This window comes from Sinocyclocheilus anshuiensis, unplaced genomic scaffold (genome assembly GCF_001515605.1).
Source record: "Sinocyclocheilus anshuiensis isolate Anshui unplaced genomic scaffold, SAMN03320099.WGS_v1.1 scaffold1880, whole genome shotgun sequence".
NCBI classification, from domain to species: domain Eukaryota; kingdom Metazoa; phylum Chordata; class Actinopteri; order Cypriniformes; family Cyprinidae; genus Sinocyclocheilus; species Sinocyclocheilus anshuiensis.
The window spans coordinates 501,179-514,307 of record NW_015555852.1 but is presented as its reverse complement, the minus strand read 5'-3'; the positions used below and the strand labels follow the sequence as shown (position 1 = coordinate 514,307).

The window sequence follows — 13,129 nt, the reverse complement described above, 5'->3', positions numbered from 1 at the left end:
AGTAGAGACGAAAATGTGGAATAAAGTCGTTATTTTTGTTTTCTTTGCGTTACCTTGCTGTCTATGGGAGGGTCAGAGAGCCCTCATATTTCATCAAAAATATCTTAAATTGTGTTCCGAAGATGAACGAAGGTCTTACGGGTTTCGAACAACACGATGGTGAGTAATTAATGACAGAATTTTCATTTTTTTTAAATTAAATTCTTTAAATTAATCAAAAGGCATTTATAATGTTACAAAAGACTTCTGTGTCAAATAAATACTGTTCCTTTAAATATTAAATTAATAAAAAAAAGAAGAAAAGAAATGTTACGTTTTCCACAAAATATTTAGCAGTTTAAATATTAAATTGTTTTCAACACTGATAATAATCAGAAAAAGCTGAAAATTCAGCTTTGCCGTCTAAAATATAAAATATATTAAAATAGAAAAGATGCTTTGAACAGCAGTGTGCTGCTGATTTGATTTAATACACTAATGCCGATTCATTTTGTTATCCAAAATCGATCAGCTTCATTAAACGGGTCTCAATTATCCATTCACTGCTCTCAAACTCACCTTAGTGGCCTCTAGCTGTGACTCTAGAGTTCCGGATTCTTCCACCATGCAGGACCTGCCCCACACACAGAATGATGAAACCAGCAGCAGGAGCCCACGAGCACATGGCACATCCACCCAAAATCATCTCACTCACTCCACGTGCCAGTCTACACCTTATAAGAGCGGCTCTCACTAGACTAGCTCAGTTATTAGGTCATTATCAGGAACAAAACCAGTTGTATTTTCCAGAGTTAAAAAGGTCTGTTTTATATGACTCCGAGTTGTTTAAATGGTTTGCACAACCTCTGTCATGACGTCTAGTTCTGTAACCTACATCTTCCTGAATTTCTTGTACATGATAATAGGACTTACCAATTATTTTGTAGTAGATATGGAGAACTATGAAGCCACCCCAGAATGCAACTACAGTAACGAAAGTCATGCTAACGAAGCTAAATTACATCCATGGTAATCCAGACCATGCTTGATTAGGGCTGCTGTCAACAGGGTTAGAAACTGCTATATTTGTACCACTGCTTAGTTTTAGTTTAGGGTGTAGGTCTTGCACACATTTAAAAGCAAAATGTGCAAAATCAAAGATTCAGAGTTCGACTGAACTAGCCATATTATAAATGTCTAAAAATGTCAATGCACAGCTGTTCAAATTCAGATCAGGACATTGAAAATGTCTAAAAGTACTTTTTCAATCATGGAAATCACATTGCAGTTTCCACCCTGGATCTGGTGCATGAACATTTTCTTCCAAATAAATAAAGAAAAAAAAAAACCCAACAAATAACTGAAACAACGAAAAGGTTAAAGAATGAGATGAAGTGTTCACACTCCTCAACATCGGTGCCAAATGTAGCCAGGCTTATTAGATTAAGAAGCTGGAAGGGTTCATCTCAAAAAAAGCCTCACATCGCAGTGAATGTTAGTAAAAGGGAGTGAACACACACACAGAGCCTTTACAGTGGGGATCAGACTCGAGTGCATGAGGAGAAGAAAACCCAAAAGGTGTGGGTGAGGGGTAAGAGGCCAATCAGAGGAGGAAGAAAAAAGGGAGAAGACCTTCCAGAAAGATCATCATCGACTTCATACTGATAGACACGGATTACCCTCCGATAGGCTATGCTATTCAGAGACGAGGGAGGTGGGAGATGAAGAGGGAATGGAAAAAGAGTGTGAAAAAACAAAGGAATACATCTAGAAATATATAGTCAAAACATACGATAAAATACGCAAAATATATGTAAAGTGAGAGAAAGTCCTTCTTGATGATCTTAAGACACCCTGTATTATTTCTATCCAAATTATTGTTCTACTCGAACCTGAAACTCCCAAATTCCTGGTTTATTTTATACCAAATGTGTTTCTATCAGTCATTAAATGCTATTAAACAATACACACACACTCACACACAAACATACTATAGTAAAAGAGTATAAAATGTTATATTAACCCATCCAGAAGGTATGTCCTGATTAGAGAAATGATCCCAAGCATCATGGTAGCAGTGAGAAGGCCGAAGGAATGGGGAAAGAGAGACAAATAGGGGAGGGAGAGAGAAAGAAACAGTTAAAACATTGAGTGGTGACATCGCCACTACTCAACAATCACATGAATGCTACTGTGACCAGTACAAAGCCCTGCTGTAGCATATCAAGCCCAGATGGGTTTAAGTTGTGATCAGTGTGAAAACCTTCACCGAAACAGACAACATGGCAAAGCAGGCAATGACTTTTAAAGACTGTAGTCAGAAAAACAGTCGATGACATGAATGAAAATGGGCGTCTAAGAAAGTTACATGGAGATCAGGAAAGCTTGATCAAATCCAAACAGATGTGTGTGATTTCATACAATGGAAATGGCAATTTCATGCAATGGCAATACAATGTGTTGCATGCAGTGTGTGTTTGGCCCTTGAGCATAACTCTACTATAATGATACGAAGAGAACTCAGCACTCTAAGTAGTGCATGCTGGTCCCCTGTACCTGGTCTCCTGCAGCCATTGGTGGAAGGCATTGGCATGTTGGGCAAACTCTTGTCTGAGTTTATCGTTCTCTTCCTGTCTCCTCTGCTCCTTCTGTAGCTCCAGCTCTCGCTCCTATAGAGCAAGTACAAAAATTAATTATTGAGGGTTTTTTTTTAAACTCTACATTATACACATTCAATCATGCTTCAGGATGCCATCATCACCTTGATGATCTTTTGAAGGTTCCTCCAGGTCTCCTCTAGAGCCTCCATGGTGAACCAAGTGTATGGATTGGAGGCCACCTGGTAACTCTTGATCTGGCGATCAAGTTCTGCCAGTTGGCTGAAGTCGGCCTCTGCGGAGCTGAGCGAGGAGCGGAAGGCGTCATGGGCGTCCCGCAAGGCCCTGATCTCCTCCAGAGAGTTGCACCTCACAGGGTCTGTCAGATCTTCTTCAGCATTCTCAAACCAGCTGTTGAAGGCTGAGGCCTTCTTGGCAAAAGTGAGGAACAGATCCTCGACCTGGATGGAGTGGCGAACGAGAACAGGAGTTAAAGACACAAAAATCTCTTTTCCTAACTTAAGGCAAAATTCTATTCTTCAAACCTTTCTGAAGTGCTCCTGGGCTTCCAGAAGCTTCTTCTTGCGGGCAGCTGAGTTAGACAGCAGCTGATTCCAGCGCTTCATCAGGGTAGCATGACGAGCTTCTATGGCCTTGGATTGCACGTGTTTGGCTGCCAACAGCTGGTCTTTCAGGGCTGTGATGTTGGTGATGCCTTCCTGCTGGAAGGCCTGAAGCCCAGCATCAAAGGTTTCCTATGGAAGAGTGGAATAAAAACAGTCAGTTACAGCAGTAAAGCTTGAAAGGACCTGCTGTTCTACGACTTATGATTGCATTGTACATTTTTTCATATGTAATGTCACACCTGTTTAGTGAGCAGAGTCTGCACCGAGGAAAGATCACGACCATAGTCATCAGTCTTCAGGCTGTTTTCCTTCTCACCTGATCAAGCCAAAGTCACATTTGAGATATAGATTACAAAGAAGCAGAGGAAAATAACACTTTATTTCTTAACAAACCCTCTTTTAAATGAAAGTTTCCTCTCATTTGAATGAAATATCATTAACTCACCAATCCAGGACTCCACCACATCAGCCTTCCAGTTGAACTGAAGGAAGGCAGAGTTCTCATCCAGCTTAGACTTCCTCTGAGCTGCAGCTCTCTCCAGCTCCAACACCTTCCCACGCAGGGCCTTCATTTTAGCCATGATGTTCTCCACATTGTGGTTCTCCTGCACAAAAGCAACAATATGATGAAATTATATGACTGTCAGGTCACATTCTACTTCAAAGAAACCATCCGTAATTAAGCATTAAAGGGTCAGTATATGGACTTTCTAATAGTTGAACTGTACCTTTTTGATAAGTTCATCTCCATTGGAACACACATCATTCACTCGGTCCCTGTGCACAGTAAAATCTGTTTCAAACGCTTCGTGTTTCTTCAGCAAGCCCTGGAAAATAAGAGCCAAATTAATAAACAAAATTAAGACACAAGCTAAAAACAGAAATATGAAGGTGTGTCCAAGATCAAGGCATAATCAGCTAAATGTGGTTTATTTTTTCACACCTGCACAGCTGCCAGAGTATCACCGTAATCCTCACTTCCAACCAGGTTCAGTTTCTCATTAATCCAAGCTTCCTCTTCCTCCACATTTGCCACAAACTGCTGGTATTCCAGCGACTCCTCAAGCCTCTGCCCACTAAAAACCAGGAAAACCAAACAATAATTGGTAAGATTTTTAAAAGTAAAAAAAAAAAAAAGTTTTATTGATGCAAACTTTTCAACATTACCAGAAAAAGACCAGAAAAAGACCAAAAAAAGCGAAATAGTATAATACAGCTCTCACCGAGCAGCAGCCAGATCTTTCAGTTCCCTCCAGTGCTCCACAAACTGGGCCAGCCTCTGCTGGATCTCCTCCTGTCCAATGGTGTTGTCGTCAGACAGCTTCTTCCCAGTCTCCAACACAGACTGCAAGGCCACAAAATACTGTTAGCATTCAGAATGATGATTCAATTGGCTTTTAATATGCTCCAATCATGGCTTATTCATTTCTGTGAATTGATATGTAACCATGATGCAGGTGCCTCCTCACCTGAATGGCCGGCTCGTGTGCTCCAAGCTCAGCCTCCAGCCTCTTGTGTTTCTTCCTCAGATTCTGTACTCCTGTCAAATCACGTCCGTAGTCCTCCGAGCTCACCAACAACTTCTTTTCCCTAATGGAAGCAATGAATTCAATCTTGTATACAGCCTCAAAAGAATGCAGTTAGTGAGATCAATTATCCGATCAATCACTCAGAATGATGTAAACCATACTTGATCCAAGATTCTTCATCGTCCAGATCCCTGAAGAACTGATGCAGACGATGCGACTCATTCAGCTTGGCACGGCGCCCAGCAGCCATGCTCTTGATTTTGCTAAAGCGTCCATTAACGGCATCACGCTTATCCTTAACCTGAGAGGTGTCGAAGGCATTGCTGGCCATCAGACTGTCAGCCTGGCCATTAAGATCCTTCAGACGATCCTATAAGAACACAAAAACAAGCATTGATCAGAATATACTGGATTTTGGAAATGCTCTGAACGAGTGATCCCTGATCAGTATGTCTGAAGAGCTACCTCATGAGCAGAGATGTCAGCCTCCAAAAGCTGGTGCTTCTTAAGCAGATTGTTGACTGAGGCCAGATCTTTGCCATAATCCTCAGAGGCAAGAAGAGCCTCAACCTAAGAGCACAGGAAAAATGTGTAATGGATATTGTTATTATTATTTAATTAAACTTTTACATTGAAGTCATGATTTAAGTCAAGACCTACCAAGAATTATCCTAAGTAGCTACTAATAAGTCATATATCAATACCTCAGACAACCAGAAGTCAAAGTCCTTGATGCCAGTGTTGAAGTTCTGCTGCTTGTTTGCCTCCTTCAGTTTTTGACTCTTCTCGGCAGATTTGTTGACAAGGAACTGCCACTGCTCATCCAGAGCATTAAGACGAGCCTGAGAGCAAATGTGAGTGCGACCACAGCAAAATGAGCACAGACTGTAACTCACCAGCTGCCTATTTCAGAAATACTTCTGAAATTGTTACCTTGACGGCATCCTCACTTCCAGCACAGGCACCTCTCTGGATGAGAGCATTGCCCGTGTCAATCACCCCACGGATACGATCAGCATTAGCGTGTAACTCAGCCTCAAAAGCCTGGTGCTTCTGGTGCTTGCTCTGAAAGTGTCAAGAAAGCGAAATACAGCAAAACTGAGCCACACAGTGAAGTCATGCATGGGTGCGGCTGTGAAAAAGCAATAGCTGGTTTTGTATCTAACACTGCAGATGTGTACATGACAATGATATAAACTTGTGTGTAAAAACTCAATTTCAGTGAAAGCGGTGCATATTCAATGCTATTGTAACCTGTGTGCATTTTATGTGTATGCCTTTGTGTAGACAGTTTGTGAAAGTTGATGTCTTATTTGTAGTCACAAAAGAGCAAACCTTTCAAAACGTAAAAGTGTACATTGCATTTAAAAAAAAAAAAGTGAAGTGACTGTGAATTTACAAACCACCAAACATGTAACGTGGAACTCATACTATGAACAGGACACAATCAAAGCCTGATGGAACATTCAATAAAATGAAATGGACACCATCCAGCACACAATGAACTCTGTGTGGAACCTAGGAGGAGTTGGGGTGTTTTGTTTGAGATCATTCCACATTTTATATCACCCAGAGAGAACGGAAGAAGGAAAAAGCAATTCCAAACAGCTTATCTAAAGCATTTGCTGATACACTCAAAGGAAGCCGGGCTGCTGGTACTCTAAATGCATATGGATTCTGGCTGTAGCACACATGTAACCGATTCTGTTGTTTTAACACAGTATTCCACAAAAAGCAAAGCAGAATTACTTGTTTGAAAGCACCTCTCCACTTTCTCTCTCTGGGTTGACACAGGATTGCGGCTATGTTCGGAATAGCACTCTAACGTACTATGCATACTACTTTTGCAGCATGCATATTAGATGCATTTTGTAAAATCTGTATGCATGTAATATCTGAATGATTTACTACATTTATCAAAATGTGCAGTACAATTAGGACACACTGTGTGGGATACTGTATCCCACAATGTAATGCACTCAACTTGACCTTTATTGGCCTGTCACAAACAAACTGGAAACATTAATTGCGCTATTTATGATAAAATGTTATTTAAAAAAGCTGTTTACATCTGTATGTAAAATGTGTAATGTGTTCTGTTTCACATAGTAGTACATAAAACAGTAGGCAGCATAAAGCATATAATTCTACTACACTATTCTGAACACAGCCAGAAATTGTCTTCGCATACTACTTTTTGTCAAAGCTTGCTCTTAGATCCACAACTATGTGAGAAGTTCAGCTTTTCTGTGGAACAAATTTAAACCAAGACATCCCAACTTCAATGACAACAAGAAAATGGAGGCCACACCCAGAAATTAAAAATTAAATGCTGCAACGATGGGGCGCAGGAAGGGGACAAACGACTGATGATGCTGAACAAAGCGAGCCACATAATAGACATACGGAACTCAAATACACATTTACAGACAAAACAATGAGACAACGGACAAGTGGAGAGACCCTATTGGGGTTAGTTAGCTCTGGCACACTACTGCACTTACCAGCAGCTTGGACAGCTAGAAACAGACAATGGGAACACAGACAGAGTTTCAGTTTAATTTCCTATATAATAAAACACTTGGGGTTGGTTGAGGCGGGGATAATATGAGAAACACATTTTAATTTGCACTTGAATGTATTATGGTATTAATATATTTACAAGGTTAGACTTAGGCGGGATATTCACCTTTAGAACTTTAGCATGTTTGCAAAAATATTCACTTATCTGTCCAGAGAGCGATACCTGAAATGTGATGTTACCTGGATATTGGTGGGGTCCTTGTAAGACTCGTCGGTGGCGGTTTGGAGTTTCTCACTGATCCATGCTTCGATCTCATCTACATCTCTGCTGAACTGCTGCAGAGTCTGGGACTCACCCAGCTTAGAGCGTTTCTCAATCATCTGAGCCTTGAGACGGCGCCACCTGGAGGTCAAAAGGACATACTGCTTTAACATAAATCACACATATTGGACGGATTCACTCAGTGAGAGCAGTATCAAAAAGAAGAACCCTGACCTGTCTAAAACCTCATTACGGCGATTAAAGATCTCAGGTTTGGCGTAGTGGTCAGCACTAATAAGCTGGTCAGCAAAAGACTGCAGTGCTGCAATTTTCTCTTCCTGCGAGCAGACAAATGAAAATAAATAGCACAAAAAAAGTCTTCACAAAAGACCCCAAATTCAAAATCAAATAAAGTTGAGCTTGACTGCTGCATATCACAATGGCGCTTGCTGACCTGCACATTGATAGCCTTATCAAAGTCTTCATGTTTCTTGATGAGAGCCTCCACGCTGTCCAGGGAGTCTCCCTTGTCATCGCTGGCCAAGAAGGCCTCGCGAGCTGCCATCCAGTTCTCAGCCTGCTCGCAGTCACGGTTGAATAACTGCGGAAGACAAAAAGAAACATATAATATAATTTGCCATCTTCAAGTGTCCAAGTTTTGTGTATTAAATGTAAACATGGTCCTTGCTGACCTGCAGCTCCAGGCACTGGTCCAGCATCATCCTGCGCTGGACCCAGGCCTTCTCCAGGTCAGCACGTTCCCGTTCAAGAGCCTCCAGCTTCTGTTGGATCTCAGGGCTGGCGTAGTGGCCACGGGCAAGCAGCTGCTGTCCAAATTGCTCAAATGCCTGGAACGTGCCTGCACGAGCATCAATCTCAGTGCGATGTTCCTACAGAATGTAAATATGTGAGCGTTTAACATATGTTCATAGGATAAACAGGGTTTTGCTAAATATTAGCAAAAGAAACTCATCTTCTAAACAGCAACTGTAACAAAGTACATATCATAGGTGTTTTTAAGTACCTGATGTCTCTCCAAAAGGGCTTCAGCTCCAGTGACGTCCTTGGCCAGCTCATCTGAAGACACCAGCCCTCTGATTCCATTGATCCAGGACATGAGATCTCTGGGAGAGAGAAGCACAGATTTGTTAAGTCTGTTCTATATTACTGCTCTGATGTCATAAGGCCAGGACACACCAAGCCGGCTTCAAAGAACTAGTGGCGAGGAAAGCCGATGGTGTTGTCGTCTCGGGCAGACTGACACCGACGTGAGCCCGACGAGAGCCGACGTGTGGAACACACCAAAAAAACTAACCCGACAGATGCTCGCCAACGGCCTATACAGTTTCTCTAAGTTGTTCGTTTTGCATCTTTTATACTCTCTTTCCATCCCTCTTTTTTTCCTCCTCCTCACCTGAAGTCACTGAGGAAGCGCTGCAGGTCATGAGAGTTGCCCAGTTTTTCTTTGCGTTGGTCAGCACGACCCACCAGGCTGCTCCAGGCTGTGTTCAGCTCGGTGCACTTCTCTTGGATGTCGTCCACAGCCTCAGGATGAGACTGAATCAGACGCTCTGCAGTCTCACCAAGAGAGTTCACCTGCCCCAGGGGAGAAAATTATATATCAATCATGACAACTCTAAAAATAGCTTTAGCATGTTAATAGATATGACAATATTAATGTTTTTGTTCTTGGCGGACTAGATCTGATACACCCGCTACACCAGAGCAAGCATGTTAGATATGCTGCTGCTGCAGCTTGAATAGGCACACATACATCCAGTAGCAGACCTAGACAGGTGGTGCTGGGGGAGGTGGAGGGTTTCAGAGGAACTCTGATAGCGTGCTGCAGAACCAATTTACATTGAACAGAATCAGCAGAGGACAATCAACTTGTGCCGTGTAGTAAATAATGTGATCGGCAGCAGATTGCATGTAAATGACCTATCAGACTGTGCCATATAGAGTTTCATGACTGAACTAGATATTTAGTAGATGTTCTGTTAGGAATGAACCACAAACTAAACCAAAAATGGTAAACATTTTACCTTGTCTCCTAGAGCGGCCAGATCTCTCTCAAAGCCTTCGTGCTTACGCTGCAGAGCCTGCACGCTGGCGAGGTCATGGCCATAGTTATCAGTGTTCAGGGCTTGGTTCTTCTCTTCGATCCATTCCTTGGTCTCATCTGCATCCCTGTAAATCACACAATGAGCGGAATAGGTTGTTTGCAATCACATGATTCTGATGACGCGCAAAATGCAGCTGGAGGGCAGGAAGTAATTTTTCTCCATAGGAATCACTAGCAGAAACTCAAAATGCCAGTGTTTTGCATTGTTTATGGATCCTCAAATCGGACAAACCGAGAAACCACAAGGAGCTTTTATCGTGTACAAAAATGTGTTGCTCATAAGGGGGGAAAATTCAAGAATTTGACTGAAAAACGCTGGAAAAAGTGACTTGTAAACCTGCGTCTGCGGTCGGGAGGAGAGAAGCCGGATAATGCTCGTGTGTGCAAATGGTTAATATAAGATAATAATATATTAAAATATTAATAAAGAAATATATAAATAGATACAGGGTGACACTGTCAGAATTCACTGAATGCTAAATGCCACACATAGACACGATGTAAATAAGATATTGTTTGCAGTTCACGGAATCGTGAGATTGCGATAAATTGAAGTGAGTGAGATTTTTAGTGATTATTTTGCGCTATTTGCTCGCTTTCTAGGCAGGCTATAATCGATTCAGAATTTAAATAAAAGTTGTTTTACGTGCTGCTAACAGGACCAACAGCCACATACCCTGTACATGCAGCAAAGTTTCAGGAGTGACATATATCCCGCATCCATCATATAAATATGGGATTCACTTTAGAAATAGCCTGTTTACAATCAGGGTTAGTTGCTTAGCCTATATCCATCGCATGGTCTTGTTTAGGGATCTGTGCCTTTGTGCATATGGACATCTGACTGCTAAGCAGTGATTGTGTTTTTCAGCAATAGTGTGTGCACCCTTAATTTACAGAGAAAAGAAGGCCAGGGAAAAATCTGTAGATGGAAAAATCTCCATACAAGTTCTTTGTGCATTTTTCTTTTTTTCTACTTTGCACGTTTTTGTTAGAACATGTTTATTTACTATTTATTCAGGTTTTTTAAGGTATCTAAAATTTTGATACTTAATTTCCATGAAAATAAATATTCTTAAAAATTAAAAGTTTGTTGTCATTTGGAAGTGTGTAGGCCTTCTTGCATTATTATGCTTTTATATTACGATTATATATTCAGTGGCATAAAATGGTCTTTAAAATTACAATTATATTGCTTATCGCAATTATTTCTTGGGCAATATATCGCACAACAAAAAGTTGTTATCGTGACAGGCCTAGTCATCAGTGACGTCATGTGCAAACAACCTATTCCTCTGGACTTCATGTGGCTCACATCATACAAGTATAACATGAACAAAACAGTATGTATGACAGATAATTTTGAGGTTAATCAGTGGCATATATGTACCTGTGGAACCTCTGCACCTCATGAGCACTACCCAGCATGTTGCTTCTGTCTTCAGCCAGCTGCTGCAAGGCCCTCCAACGGTTGTTCAGCTCCTACACACAAACATAAAACCATTAGCAGCTAATCAGAAATCAGGTTATAGGTCCAGTTAAAACAATGATAGGATCCCAGACAGCAGATTTGACTCCCTGAGGTCACGTCTTAAATTATATAAAATGACTGATGAGAAACAAAACTTTTTTGTCAATCTACATTCAGAAACATGAAATTTAACAGCCAACCCACTATCCAAAGCGCCACATAAATGGCTCTATATCCTTTGCACCATATTTGCTCTTCATATCTGTAGCAAAAGCAACAGTATGGGTGAGTGGCATAAACAGAAAGGCTACAACATTAAAGTACATAGGATGAGTGATGACAGTTAGCAAATATGGAAAACTTGGGTGGGTTCATCAGCCACAAACTGAAAAAGAAGCATTAATGCATTCAAGAATGGCTGTTTTACCTCCACCAAAACATAGGTGTGAAGAAATAAAGGAGTTATTTCAAATGGTCAACACAGACTCATGAATGGAAACAAAGGGAGGGGGATGCAACTGCACAGTTGATGGTTCAGTAATAGGACGTAGTGAACAAGAAACCATGGTAAGAGTACAAGACCACCACAACGAGTTAGTCCTCCAGGTACATGGGGCACAATGCAGGATTTAGCGCGATAGGTTGAGCAAAAATTTAAAAGACTGAAATTAAGAACCTAGAATCTTACCTTAATAGTATTAAAGTTGGCCGTTGTTTGAACAGCCAAGCGAACAGACTACATTGAGTAAAAAAATGTGTAAAAAACAGAGAGAGGGCAGGAAAAGAACAGAAAAAAACACCAGTCAAGAGAGTGTCACAAAAAGTAGTTACAAGAACCAGACTGTTCTTGTCGTTCTGTAACCACAGTCTCCAAACAACACTGTGGATGACATACAGGTCAAACAAGACCCTACTTAAAAACTAAACATGCATCAATCTCAGTGACACAAGATTAGATGATATAATAAATTACATTTAAAGCATTTCAAATTCAGCATGCTATATTACCTTCCATGGAGATGCACCTTTGGAATCTGGTTCTTCCTGTGTACAATAAATGAATAGAATCAGTTTAAATAAAAAAAACATTGTATGATACTCATGTGTTTGTTTCATGCAGGCATGCAGACACCCCAACTGTTATAGAGACAAGATGAATGGTACAATAATGACCTTGCCAGGAGCTGAGCCCAGCATCTCTAGTTGCTGATAGCGGGATGAAAGGGTGATGTGATGAAGGACGAAGGGTCGGAAGGAGAAAGGGGAAAAAATAGGTAAGATCACCAAATCTACAAAACTCATAAATTCAGGCATATAAATAAGAGTACTACTCATATATACTCTTCCAAGTTTCAATGTAAACATACAACTGATGAGTGGAATGACTCAAAATTGAGAAAACATCATGATGTACAGTACCATCAAAAGGTTTGGTAAGATTTTTTTTATGTTTTAGAAAGAAGTCTATTATGCTCACCAAAGCTACATTTATATGAACACATATACAGTAAAAACATTAATATTGTGAAATATTTTATTGTTAAAATAACTGTTTTCATTTCCTTCAGAAATCATTCTAATATGCTGATTTGGTGCTCAAGAAATATTTCTTATTATTATCAATGTTGTAAACAGCAGTTTCCCAAAAAAATATTAGGCAGCACAACTATTTTTGTTTTAGGATTCTTTGATAAATAGAAAGCTCAAAAGAACAGCAATTATTTGAAATAGAAATCTTTCTAACATGATAAATGTCTTTAAAATCACTTTTGATCAATTTAATGCACGCTAGCAAAGAAAAAAAACTGACCCCAAACTTTTCAATGGCAATATATGTTTAATCAAATTCACTGTGTGTAAAGTGTTTTTAGTCATACCTGGGCCTGCACAACAGGAGCCTCTTCAGCCATCAGTCCTTCAGACTCCAGCTCAGATGCCACCTTGTTTATGTCCCTCAGCCGAGACTCATTTGCTTTCAGATCCTAGTAAACAATAAAAAACAAGTTTAGAATCACTG

At 40.5% G+C, this 13,129-nt stretch overlaps 1 protein-coding gene across 6 annotated transcripts in view; it reads right to left on the bottom strand.

Moving 5' to 3' along the window:
• Positions 1–13,129, bottom strand: part of LOC107675629 (spectrin alpha chain, non-erythrocytic 1) — a 42,145-nt gene that overhangs the window by 2,543 nt on the left and 26,473 nt on the right. For 3 of the 6 annotated variants that reach the window (XM_016470027.1, XM_016470033.1, XM_016470028.1), the window contains 28 exons: positions 12,990–13,094; positions 12,286–12,318; positions 12,121–12,156; positions 11,801–11,848; positions 11,032–11,123; positions 9,562–9,706; positions 8,931–9,112; positions 8,541–8,640; positions 8,209–8,406; positions 7,971–8,117; positions 7,751–7,854; positions 7,495–7,657; positions 7,236–7,250; positions 5,665–5,796; positions 5,436–5,573; positions 5,197–5,301; positions 4,893–5,101; positions 4,672–4,792; positions 4,426–4,547; positions 4,146–4,278; positions 3,931–4,029; positions 3,648–3,807; positions 3,442–3,518; positions 3,122–3,331; positions 2,741–3,037; positions 2,536–2,648; positions 2,003–2,020; positions 559–613 (listed from right to left, as the gene is read on the bottom strand). In XM_016470027.1, the coding sequence (XP_016325513.1) occupies positions 559–613; positions 2,003–2,020; positions 2,536–2,648; positions 2,741–3,037; positions 3,122–3,331; positions 3,442–3,518; positions 3,648–3,807; positions 3,931–4,029; positions 4,146–4,278; positions 4,426–4,547; positions 4,672–4,792; positions 4,893–5,101; positions 5,197–5,301; positions 5,436–5,573; positions 5,665–5,796; positions 7,236–7,250; positions 7,495–7,657; positions 7,751–7,854; positions 7,971–8,117; positions 8,209–8,406; positions 8,541–8,640; positions 8,931–9,112; positions 9,562–9,706; positions 11,032–11,123; positions 11,801–11,848; positions 12,121–12,156; positions 12,286–12,318; positions 12,990–13,094 (3,357 nt within the window). The remainder of the gene's footprint in view (positions 1–558; positions 614–2,002; positions 2,021–2,535; positions 2,649–2,740; positions 3,038–3,121; positions 3,332–3,441; positions 3,519–3,647; positions 3,808–3,930; positions 4,030–4,145; positions 4,279–4,425; positions 4,548–4,671; positions 4,793–4,892; positions 5,102–5,196; positions 5,302–5,435; positions 5,574–5,664; positions 5,797–7,235; positions 7,251–7,494; positions 7,658–7,750; positions 7,855–7,970; positions 8,118–8,208; positions 8,407–8,540; positions 8,641–8,930; positions 9,113–9,561; positions 9,707–11,031; positions 11,124–11,800; positions 11,849–12,120; positions 12,157–12,285; positions 12,319–12,989; positions 13,095–13,129) is intronic. The other 3 variants (XM_016470029.1, XM_016470032.1, XM_016470030.1) reach the window with 3 other exon arrangements.